General features: G+C 43.7%; 1 protein-coding gene across 3 annotated transcripts in view; it reads left to right on the top strand.

Moving 5' to 3' along the window:
- The window catches only part of rbm10 (RNA binding motif protein 10), a 151,823-nt gene that overhangs the window by 47,440 nt on the left and 91,883 nt on the right, over positions 1 to 12,500 (top strand). For all 3 annotated transcript variants that reach the window (XR_006657375.1, XM_045207011.1, XM_045207010.1), the window contains exon 5: positions 9,710 to 9,785. Coding sequence is in view for 2 of the 3 variants with exons in the window: in XM_045207011.1 (XP_045062946.1) it covers positions 9,710 to 9,785 (76 nt within the window). In the remaining variant the exon portion in view is untranslated. The remainder of the gene's footprint in view (positions 1 to 9,709; positions 9,786 to 12,500) is intronic.

The raw sequence follows: 12,500 nt of genomic DNA, 5'->3' as shown, positions 1-12,500 counted from the left end.
AGAAGAGTGTCAACGCGAGCGTGGGGAAGAATGTCGTCTAATCACTGCAGTTGGAGTGGATCTTATTGTGTTCCAACCATTCATCTAGGCATAGCCTAGGCGCTCTACCGGTTAGCATATGGGCCCTGTCGTTATGACAAGGGGGTTGAGGAGATAACATAGCCTAGGCGCTCTACCGGTTAGCATATGGGCCCTGTCGTTATGACAAGGGGGTTGAGGAGATAACATAGCCTAGGCGCTCTACCGGTTAGCATATGTGCCCTGTCGTTATGACAAGGGGGTTGAGGAGATAACATAGCCTAGGCGCTCTACCGGTTAGCATATGGGCCCTGTCGTTATGACAAGGGGGTTGAGGAGATAGACAGTTACTGTGTCGTCTTACATTGGAATAGACAGTTACTGTGTCATCTTACATTGGAATAGACAGTTACTGTGTCATCTTACATTGGAATAGACAGTTACTGTGTCATCTTACATTGGAATAGACAGTAACTGTGTCATCTTACATTGGAATAGACAGTTACTGTGTCATCTTACATTGGAATAGACAGTAACTGTGTCATCTTACATTGGAATAGACAGTTACTGTGTCATCTTACATTGGAATAGACAGTAACTGTGTCATCTTACATTGGAATAGACAGTTACTGTGTCATCTTACATTGGAATAGACAGTAACTGTGTCATCTTACATTGGAATAGACAGTAACTGTGTCATCTTACATTGGAATAGACAGTTACTGTGTCATCTTACATTTGTCATGAACCGGCTCAAGTTCGTAACAAAAGGGAGACACGTGGAGACAAGGAATACCCAAAGTATATATTTATTAGCTAAAGTAAACTAAATCAAATAACAATGGTGTGTGTAATCAGTAATCAGTAGTGTAAGTGAGTGTTTGCATGCATAAATGTAATAATGCAAGGTGTTGAAGGGTGCCAAAGCAAACAACCAAAAAACCACAAAAATACCACAACCAAAGTCAGTCGAAGTATCTGCCTGGAGAGAGTCTCCTCAATGAATGTGGAAGAGGTCCATTTATGCTGGGACACACCCGGCCCAGGTGTTTCCCATGTAGCTGACGACCCTCCCAACTCCGCCCACCGGCATCCTAATAAGGAAACAAGAGCAAAGAGAGAATACGGCAGACAGAGTGGGAGGGGCGTCACACATTGGAATAGACAGTAACTGTGTCATCTTACATTGGAATAGACAGAATAAAAATGAAAGGTGTTGTTGCATTTGATTTACTTAGGATCTTGTCTACTTGCTTTTTTTCATAATCATAATCTCCAATGTCTGTTGTGTTGGCTAGCCATGGTTTATTACTGTTGGCTAGCCATGGTTTATTACTGTTGGCTAGCCATGGTTTATTACTGTTGGCTAGCCATGGTTTATTACTGTTGGCTAGCCATGGTTTATTACTGTTGGCTAGCCATGGTTTATTACTGTTGGCTAGCCATGGTTTATTACTGTTGGCTAGCCATGGTTTATTACTGTTGGCTAGCCATGGTTTATTACTGTTGGCTAGCCATGGTTTATTACTGTTGGCTAGCCATGGTTTATTACTGTTGGCTAGCCATGGTTTATTACTGTTGGCTAGCCATGGTTTATTACTGTTGGCTAGCCATGGTTTATTACTGTTGGCTAGCCATGGTTTATTACTGTTGGCTAGCCATGGTTTATTACGGTTGGCTAACCATGGTTTATTACTGTTGGCTAGCCATGGTTTATTACTGTTGGCTAGCCATGGTTTATTACTGTTGGCTAGCCATGGTTTATTACTGTTGGCTAGCCATGGTTTATTACTGTTGGCTAGCCATGGTTTATTACTGTTGGCTAGCCATGGTTTATTACTGTTGGCTAGCCATGGTTTATTACTGTTGGCTAGCCATGGTTTATTACTGTTGGCTAGCCATGGTTTATTACTGTTGGCTAGCCATGGTTTATTACTGTTGGCTAACCATGGTTTATTACTGTTGGCTAGCCATGGTTTATTTGCATGACAACATTTCACGCTTTAACAACTGTATAGCCTTGCATGAAATACATTATCCCAATAACCCCCTGCGGTAGGCCTATTAGCATGCAATACATTATCCCAGGAACCCCCTGGGGTAGGCCTATTAGCATGAAATACATTATCCCAATAACCCCCTGGGGTAGGCCTATTAGCATGAAATACATTATCCCAATAACCCCCTGGGGTAGGCCTATTAGCATGAAATACATTATCCCAGGAACCCCCTGGGGTAGGCCTATTAGCATGAAATACATTATCCCAGGAACCCCCTGGGGTAGGCCTATTAGCATGAAATACATTATCCCAGGAACCCCCTGGGGTAGGCCTATTAGCATGAAATACATTATCCCAGGAACCCCCTGGGGTAGGCCTATTAGCATGAAATACATTATCCCAGGAACCCCCTGGGGTAGGCCTATTAGCATGAAATACATTATCCCAGGAACCCCCTGGGGTAGGCCTATTAGCATGAAATACATTATCCCAGGAACCCCCTGGGGTATGTCTGTTAGCATGCAATACATTATCCGAGGAACCCCCTGGGGTAGGCCTATTAGCATGAAATACATTATCCCAGGACCCCCCTGGGGTAGGCCTATTAGCATGAAATACATTACTGTTAGCCCCATGTCCATTAAACAATTATGACAAATTATAAACATGGTATCACATTATACTTGTGTGTTAGGATGGAAGTTTTTCTTTGCCAATATACGTAACAATAATAATTTGGCATATAACTCATACTATATCAACTGTCAATACCTTTCACGTTTAGAATTGTATGTATCATTAACTCCCATTGTGTCACAAATAACTTTGAGGTCAATTTCCCAATCTTGCCTCAATAGATTGGTCTTGGAAGGACCAAGCAGCAGCAAACTCTTTTGGCTGCCATGTTGATGTTGTCTGCTGGATATTCCCACCATGTCTGATGTGTTGGCTAGCCATGGCTTATTACTGTCGGCCAGCCATGGCTTATTACTGTTGGCTAGCCATGGCTTATTACTGTTGGCTAGCCATGGCTTATTACTGTCGGCCAGCCATGGCTTATTACTGTCGGCCAGCCATGGCTTATTACTGTCGGCCAGCCATGGTTTATTACTGTCGGCCAGCCATGGTTTATTACTGTTGGCCAGCCATGGCTTATTACTGTTGGCTAGCCATGGCTTATTACTGTTGGCTAGCCATGGCTTATTACTGTTGGCTAGCCATGGCCTATTACTGTTGGCTAGCCATGGCTTATTACTGTTGGCTAGCCATGGCCTATTACTGTTGGCTAGCCATGGCTTATTACTGTCGGCCAGCCATGGCTTATTACTGTCGGCCAGCCATGGCTTATTACTGTCGGCCAGCCATGGCTTATTACTGTCGGCCAGCCATGGCTTATTACTGTCGGCCAGCCATGGCTTATTACTGTCGGCCAGCCATGGCTTATTACTGTCGGCCAGCCATGACTTATTACTGTCGGCCAGCCATGGCTTATTACTGTTGGCTAGCCATGGCTTATTACTGTTGGCCAGCCATGGCTTATTACTGTCGGCCAGCCATGGCTTATTACTGTCGGCTAGCCATGGCTTATTACTGTTGGCTAGCCATGACTTATTACTGTCGGCCAGCCATGACTTATTACTGTCGGCCAGCCATGACTTATTACTGTCGGCCAGCCATGGCTTATTACTGTTGGCTAGCCATGGCTTATTACTGTTGGCTAGCCATGACTTATTACTGTCGGCCAGCCATGGCTTATTACTGTTGGCTAGCCATGGCTTATTACTGTTGGCTAGCCATGGCTTATTACTGTCGGCCAGCCATGGCTTATTACTGTCGGCCAGCCATGGCTTATTACTGTTGGCTAGCCATGGCTTATTACTGTCGGCCAGCCATGGCTTATTACTGTTGGCCAGCCATGGCTTATTACTGTCGGCCAGCCATGGCTTATTACTGTCGGCCAGCCATGACTTATTACTGTCGGCCAGCCATGGCTTATTACTGTTGGCTAGCCATGGCTTATTACTGTTGGCCAGCCATGGCTTATTACTGTCGGCCAGCCATGGCTTATTACTGTCGGCTAGCCATGGCTTATTACTGTTGGCTAGCCATGACTTATTACTGTCGGCCAGCCATGACTTATTACTGTCGGCCAGCCATGGCTTATTACTGTTGGCCAGCCATGACTTATTACTGTCGGCTAGCCATGGCTTATTACTGTTGGCTAGCCATGACTTATTACTGTTGGCTAGCCATGACTTATTACTGTCGGCCAGCCATGGCTTATTACTGTTGGCTAGCCATGGCTTATTACTGTTGGCCAGCCATGGCTTATTACTGTCGGCCAGCCATGACTTATTACTGTCGGCTAGCCATGGCTTATTACTGTCGGCTAGCCATGGTTTATTACTTTATAGCCTGGCCCAGGAACCACCTGGGATATATGATGACCATAATACCTGGCACCAGGAACCACCTGGGGTATGTGATGACCATAATCTGGTCTATGATGACCATAGTCTGCAGAGCGCAGAAGAACTATCAGCCCATGGAGAGAAGCACTAGATTGAACTTCACTCAACTCTCTAGAGTTTCCCCTGTTAGTTAACACTATCAACGTTTCCCTTTACTGTGGCAAATGTGATCAAATCAACGCAATATTAGCCACCTTTAATGCAACATACTGAAAACAAAACTAACTATGCAAGAGATTTTGTTGTAGGCAGAACACACCGGAGTAGGAATCTATTGCATTGACAGACACGACTCAGCCCTACTCTACACAGACCGGTGCGGCATAACCAGTCGGAGCTGCTGTAGGCCTATTTAAGTGATAATGCCAGAGAAGCCGGTGTTTGGAGGATATAATGGTCGAGGGCCAGCAAACCGTGCCAATATATCCTCCAGAGTATCTGCGTTTGCGTTTGTTTAAGCTGTTTTCTAGTGACATTTATTTGGATACATCCGTAACAATGAGCTAATGAGGCGCGATTTCGCCTGGCATAGAAAATGAGCTCACTGGTCAGGACACTGTTGTTCAGAGGAGCTAGCCAACACCACAGCTACAGTAACACAATCACTTCAACCTGAAGCTGGAAGGACAATTAGCAAATTAGCTGTGTTTCGTTTGACCTTTTTTCAATTGACCTTTTTTTTATATATATCCATAAAAATGATGCCAGCTGATTCATGATTTAGGCTGGCTGAGGAACGCTGCCTGTCTGTCTGTCTGTCTGTCTGTCTGTCTCGTCTCGACTCCTGACACATTCATTACTATGGGACAGCTGGAGATCGAATTTGAACAATGTTGCAAATGTCGGAGAGACCGACAGCAAGGTTTATACAAATCTCTGCTGTTGAAAACTAAATGTTAGTCTAAAAGAAATGTGAGATAATGTCTAGATGCTTTTTATAGTGGAGATCAAGTTTATAAAGTGGCTGCCTGGGCTGATGGGACAGTGGATTGCGCAGTCAGATGGAACAGAGTAAATAGGCATTTTAACGTCATAGATTTAGCCGGTGGCAACTTGTGGAATAGACACCGGCTGGAATGCGGTTTTAACCAATCAGCATTCAGGATTAGACCCACCCGTTGTATATAGCAAATAGACAATTGCCATATATGGATCTGTGCCATTTACTTTGAACTGGACTGTGTTTACAGCATGAGTGGTTGTGAGTAGATGCGCTTGTTTTGAGATCAAAGAGAGAGCTGCATGTAGCCACGTGTGCACATTGTTAATATCCTTTGCTAGTTAGTGAGTTATTAGCCCAGTTATAGATCATTTAGTTAATATCCTTTGCTAGTTAGTGAGTTATTAGCCCAGTTATAGATCATTTGTTCATATCCTTTGGTAGTTAGTGAGTTATTAGCCCAGTTATAGATCATTTGTAGTCAGCAATAGGCGAGTGATTGCTTCCTACAAGAGCACAAACTGTGTACCTTTCTAGACATCTTTTGAAAAGCCAGTCAGGTAAAGAGCTATTTTTGTGTATTTTGAGACAGGCTTGAATAAGCTAAGTAGCCAATAGACAGAGGGTAGCATAATTTGTCTGATTCTCTGTAATAATGGTATGGGAATAATAATGCATTTTATTTTGTAAAGTGGTCCCCTCCTTGTCTGAAGGACAAGTGGATAAACGGGTTCATGTCAAGTCCTGCATGTTTTGTTTTTTTAAGTCTCATGGAATGTAGACCTACATTGAACACCACACATTGGCTGCTACTGTAGGTTGAATGATAGAACAGCTAGTTCCATATTAAAATGTTATGGGATGCATTTTCTCCATAGTCTTTTATAGTAGGCCACTCTGGTAGGCCTACATTATGATCAAATAGCCACAGTAGCCTACTTGGCCACTGTTATAAATGTAACTTAAAGCGGATACAGCCTCAGTGTTCACAGTAAACGCACAGAATTGTCACAACGTTCAAGGTTGCGCTCAGCAGACCTGAAATTTGCTCAGTGTTGAAACATTTTTAGAGGGAACATTGCTTACCAAGCCAAGCAGAGCTGTTTTATCGAGATACAAATACCCTGTGCTTTTTCATTTGGAGCATACAGACACAGCTTTGGCTACGCTGTAACCGCCAAGCGGCCACGGTGCGCTCAGCCATGGTGCGCTCGGCCACGGTGCGCTCAGCCACGGTGCGCTCGCATACGGGGCTCAGCCAGGACTGTTACTTTTTTAACTTTATGAAAACATCACAATGTGATTTAGCCGATTGATGTTGGGAAAATAGATGGCAAAAATGCAGAATGGCGTTAAATGGCCTGTAAACAGTTTGGGATTACAGTGGGGGAAAAAAGTATTTAGTCAGCCACCAATTGTGCAAGTTCTCCCACTTAAAAGATGAGAGAGGCCTGTAATTTTCATCATAGGTACACGTCAACTATGACAGACAAATTGAGGAAAAAAAATCCAGAAAATCACATTGTAGGATTTTTATGAATTTATTTGCCAATTATGGTGGAAAATAAGTATTTGGTCACCTACAAATAAGCAAGATTTCTGGCTCTCACAGACCTGTAACTTCTTCTTTAAGAGGCTCCTCTGTCCTCCACTCGTTACCTGTAATGGCACCTGTTTGAACTTGTTATCAGTATAAAGGACAACCTCAAACAGTCACACTCCAAACTCCACTATGGCCAAGACCAAAGAGCTGTCAAAGGACACCAGAAACAAAATTGTAGACCTGCACCAGGCTGGGAAGACTGAATCTGCAATAGGTAAGCAGCTTGGTTTGAAAAAATCAACTGTGGGAGCAATTATTAGGAAATGGAAGACATACAAGACCACTGATAATCTCCCTCGATCTGGGGCTCCAAGCAAGATCTCACCCCGTGGGGTCAAAATGATCACAAGAACGGTGAGCAAAAATCCCAGAACCACACGGGGGGACCTAGTGAATGACCTGCAGAGAGCTGGAACCAAAGTAACAAAGCCTACCATCAGTAACACACTAAGCCGCCAGGGACTCAAATCCTGCAGTGCCAGACGTGTCCCCCCTGCTTAAGCCAGTACATGTCCAGGCCCGTCTGAAGTTTGCTAGAGTGCATTTGGATGATCCAGAAGAGGATTGGGAGAATGTCATATGGTCAGATGAAACCAAAATAGAACTTTTTGGTAAAAACTCAACTCGTCGTGTTTGGAGGACAAAGAATGCTGAGTTGCATCCAAAGAACACCATACCTACTGTGAAGCATGGGGGTGGAAACATCATGCTTTGGGGTTGTTTTTCTGCAAAGGGACCAGGACGACTGATCCGTGTAAAGGAAAGAATGAATGGGGCCATGTATCGTGAGATTTTGAGTGAAAACCTCCTTCCATCAGCAAGGGCATTGAAGATGAAACGTGGCTGGGTCTTTCAGCATGACAATGATCCCAAACACACCGCCCGGGCAACGAAGGAGTGGCTTCGTAAGAAGCATTTCAAGGTCCTGGAGTGGCCTAGCCAGTCTCCAGATCTCAACCCCATAGAAAATCTTTGGAGGGAGTTGAAAGTCCGTGTTGCCCAGCGACAGCCCCAAAACATCACTGCTCTAGAGGAGATCTGCATGGAGGAATGGGCCAAAATACCAGCAACAGTGTGTGAAAACCTTGTGAAGACTTACAGAAAACGTTTGACCTGTGTCATTGTCAACAAAGGGTATATAACAAAGTATTGAGAAACTTTTGTTATTGACCAAATACTTATTTTCCACCATAATCTGAAAATAAATTAATTAAAAATCCTACAATGTGATTTTCTGGATTTTCTTTTCTCATTTTGTCTGTCATAGTTGACGTGTACCTATGATGAAAATTACAGGCTTCTCTCATCTTTTTAAGTGGGAGAACTTGCACAATTGGTGGCTGACTAAATACTTTTTTTCCCCACTGTATTTCACAGATTTAATCATGTAATATTAGGCTGATTATTTCTCACTATCTACACACAGCTACTCATTGTAACCGGACACGCAGCTACTCATTGTTACTGGACATCCAGCTACTCATTGTTACCTGACATCCAGCTACTCATTGTTACCTGACATCCAGCTACTCATTGTTACCTGACATCCAGCTACTCATTGTTACCTGACATCCAGCTACTCATTGTTACCTGACACGCAGCTACTCATTGTTACCTGACATCCAGCTACTCATTGTTACCTGACATCCAGCTACTCATTGTTACCTGACATCCAGCTACTCATTGTTACCTGACATCCAGCTACTCATTGTTACCTGACATCCAGCTACTCATTGTTACTGGACATCCAGCTACTCATTGTTACCTGACATCCAGCTACTCATTGTTACCTGACATCCAGCTACTCATTGTTACTGGACATCCAGCTACTCATTGTTACCTGACATCCAGCTACTCATTGTTACCTGACATCCAGCTACTCATTGTTACCTGACATCAAGCGACTCATTGTTACCTGACATCCAGCTACTCATTGTTACTGGACACGCAGCTACTCATTGTTACCGGACATGCAGCTACTCATTGTTACCTGACATCCAGCGACTCATTGTTACCTGACATCCAGCTACTCATTGTTACCTGACATCCAGCTACTCATTGTTACCTGACATCCAGCTACTCATTGTTACTGGACATCCAGCTACTCATTGTTACCTGACATCCAGCTACTCATTGTTACCTGACATCCAGCTACTCATTGTTACCTGACATCCAGCGACTCATTGTTACCTGACATCCAGCTACTCATTGTTACTGGACACGCAGCTACTCATTGTTACCGGACATGCAGCTACTCATTGTTACCTGACATCCAGCGACTCATTGTTACCTGACATCCAGCTACTCATTGTTACCTGACATCCAGCTACTCATTGTTACCGGACATCCAGCTACTCATTGTTACCTGACATCCAGCTACTCATTGTTACCGGACATCCAGCTACTCATTGTTACCGGACATCCAGCTACTCATTGTTACCGGACAGGCAGTTTTCTGCTAAGATGCAACCTTTGGTAGGCTGATGGAGGGCTACTCAGTCAGAGTCTGCGCTACAGCGAAGTCTAAGTCAAAAACATACGTTTGCACCCCTATTTTGAAAGTAGGATGCAGCTGCTCCGTTTGCTCCATTGCTCAGCTGCGTGCGTGTGTGTGTGTGTGTGTGTGTGTGTGTGTGTGTGTGTGTGTGTGTGTGTGTGTGTGTGTGTGTGTGTGTAGATACGTGCCCAGCTCCAGGACCAGGGGATTGACCCGACAGAGGTTCTGATTCGCCTGATGAGGAACAAGTCTTCAGGTGAGACTGATGCTGAACTCTCTCTCTCTCTCTCTCTCTCTCTCTCTCTCTCTCTCTCTCTCTCTCTCTCTCTCTCTCTCTTTCCCTCTCCCTCCATTTAACACTTAGCATATAATATATACAATATATCAACTTTCTCTCTCTCCCTTAGCTTCTCTCTCCTCAATCATTGTCATTAGTAGCTGGTTTGTTTTACGGAGCCACGTCCCACATGACCTCACCACCACCTCACCTTCCCTTGTCTTCCTGTAACCTGTCTTCTTGATAGCTCTAGTACCCTATACACAACATAACACCCTCCTGATAACTAGTACCCTATACACAACATACCACCCTCCTGATAACTAGTACCCTATATACACAACATACCACCCTCCTGATAACTAGTACCCTATATACACAACATATAACACCCTCCTGATAACTAGTACCCTATACACAACATACCACCCTCCTGATAACTAGTACCCTATATACACAACATACCACCCTCCTGATAACTAGTACCCTGTACACAACATAACACCCTCCTGATAACTTGTACCCTATACACAACATAACACCCTCCTGATAACTAGTACCCTATATACACAACATAACACCCTCCTGATAACTAGTACCCTATACACAACATACCACCCTCCTGATAACTAGTACCCTATACACAACATACCACCCTCCTGATAACTAGTACCCTATATACACAACATACCACCCTCCTGATAACTAGTACCCTGCACACAACATACCACCCTCCTGATAACTAGTACCCTATATACACAACATACCACCCTCCTGATAACTAGTACCCTGTACACAACATACCACCCTCCTGATAACTAGTACCCTATATACACAACATAACACCCTCCTGATAACTAGTACCCTATATACACAACATAACACCCTCCTGATAACTAGTACCCTATACACAACATACCACCCTCCTGATAACTAGTACCCTGTACACAACATAACACCCTCCTGATAACTTGTACCCTATACACAACATAACACCCTCCTGATAACTAGTACCCTATATACACAACATAACACCCTCCTGATAACTAGTACCCTATACACAACATACCACCCTCCTGATAACTAGTACCCTATACACAACATACCACCCTCCTGATAACTAGTACCCTATATACACAACATACCACCCTCCTGATAACTAGTACCCTGCACACAACATACCACCCTCCTGATAACTAGTACCCTATATACACAACATACCACCCTCCTGATAACTAGTACCCTGTACACAACATACCACCCTCCTGATAACTAGTACCCTATACACAACATAACACCCTCCTGATAACTAGTACCCTATACACAACATACCACCCTCCTGATAACTAGTACCCTATACACAACATAACACCCTCCTGATAACTAGTACCCTGTACACAACATAACATCCTCCTGATAACTAGTACCCTATATACACAACATAACACCCTCCTGATAACTAGTACCCTGTACACAACATAACACCCTCCTGATAACTAGTACCCTATATACACAACATACCACCCTCCTGATAACTAGTACCCTGTACACAACATAACACCCTCCTGATAACTAGTACCCTGTACACAACATAACACCCTCCTGATAACTAGTACCCTGTACACAACATAACACCCTCCTGATAACTAGTACCCTATATACACAACATACCACCCTCCTGATAACTAGTACCCTGTACACAACATAACACCCTCCTGATAACTAGTACCCTATATACACAACATACCACCCTCCTGATAACTAGTACCCTATACACAACATAACACCCTCCTGATAACTAGTACCCTGTACACAACATAACACCCTCCTGATAACTAGTACCCTATATACACAACATACCACCCTCCTGATAACTAGTACCCTATATACACAACATAACACCCTCCTGATAACTAGTACCCTGTACACAACATACCACCCTCCTGATAACTAGTACCCTATATACACAACATACCACCCTCCTGATAACTAGTACCCTATATACACAACATACCACCCTCCTGATAACTAGTACCCTATACACAACATACCACCCTCCTGATAACTAGTACCCTGTACACAACATACCACCCTCCTGCTAACTAGTACCCTATATACACAACATACCACCCTCCTGATAACTAGTACCCTGTACACAACATACCACCCTCCTGATAACTAGTACCCTATACACAACATAACACCCTCCTGATAACTAGTACCCTGTACACAACATAACACCCTCCTGATAACTAGTACCCTATATACACAACATACCACCCTCCTGATAACTAGTACCCTATACACAACATAACACCCTCCTGATAACTAGTACCCTGTACACAACATAACACCCTCCTGCTAACTAGTACCCTGTACACAACATACCACCCTCCTGATAACTAGTACCCTATATACACAACATAACACCCTCCTGATAACTAGTACCCTGTACACAACATAACACCCTCCTGATAACTAGTACCCTATATACACAACATACCACCCTCCTGATAACTAGTACCCTATACACAACATAACACCCTCCTGCTAACTAGTACCCTGTACACAACATAACACCCTCCTGATAACTAGTACCCTATACACAACATAACACCCTCCTGATAACTAGTACCCTATATACACAACATACCACCCTCCTGATAACTAGTACCCTATACACAACATAACACC

The sequence above is a fragment of the Coregonus clupeaformis genome, chromosome 24, assembly GCF_020615455.1.
Source record: "Coregonus clupeaformis isolate EN_2021a chromosome 24, ASM2061545v1, whole genome shotgun sequence".
NCBI lineage: Eukaryota > Metazoa > Chordata > Actinopteri > Salmoniformes > Salmonidae > Coregonus > Coregonus clupeaformis.
Note: the sequence above shows the minus strand (reverse complement) of the source record. Positions and strands in the feature narration are given on the sequence as shown.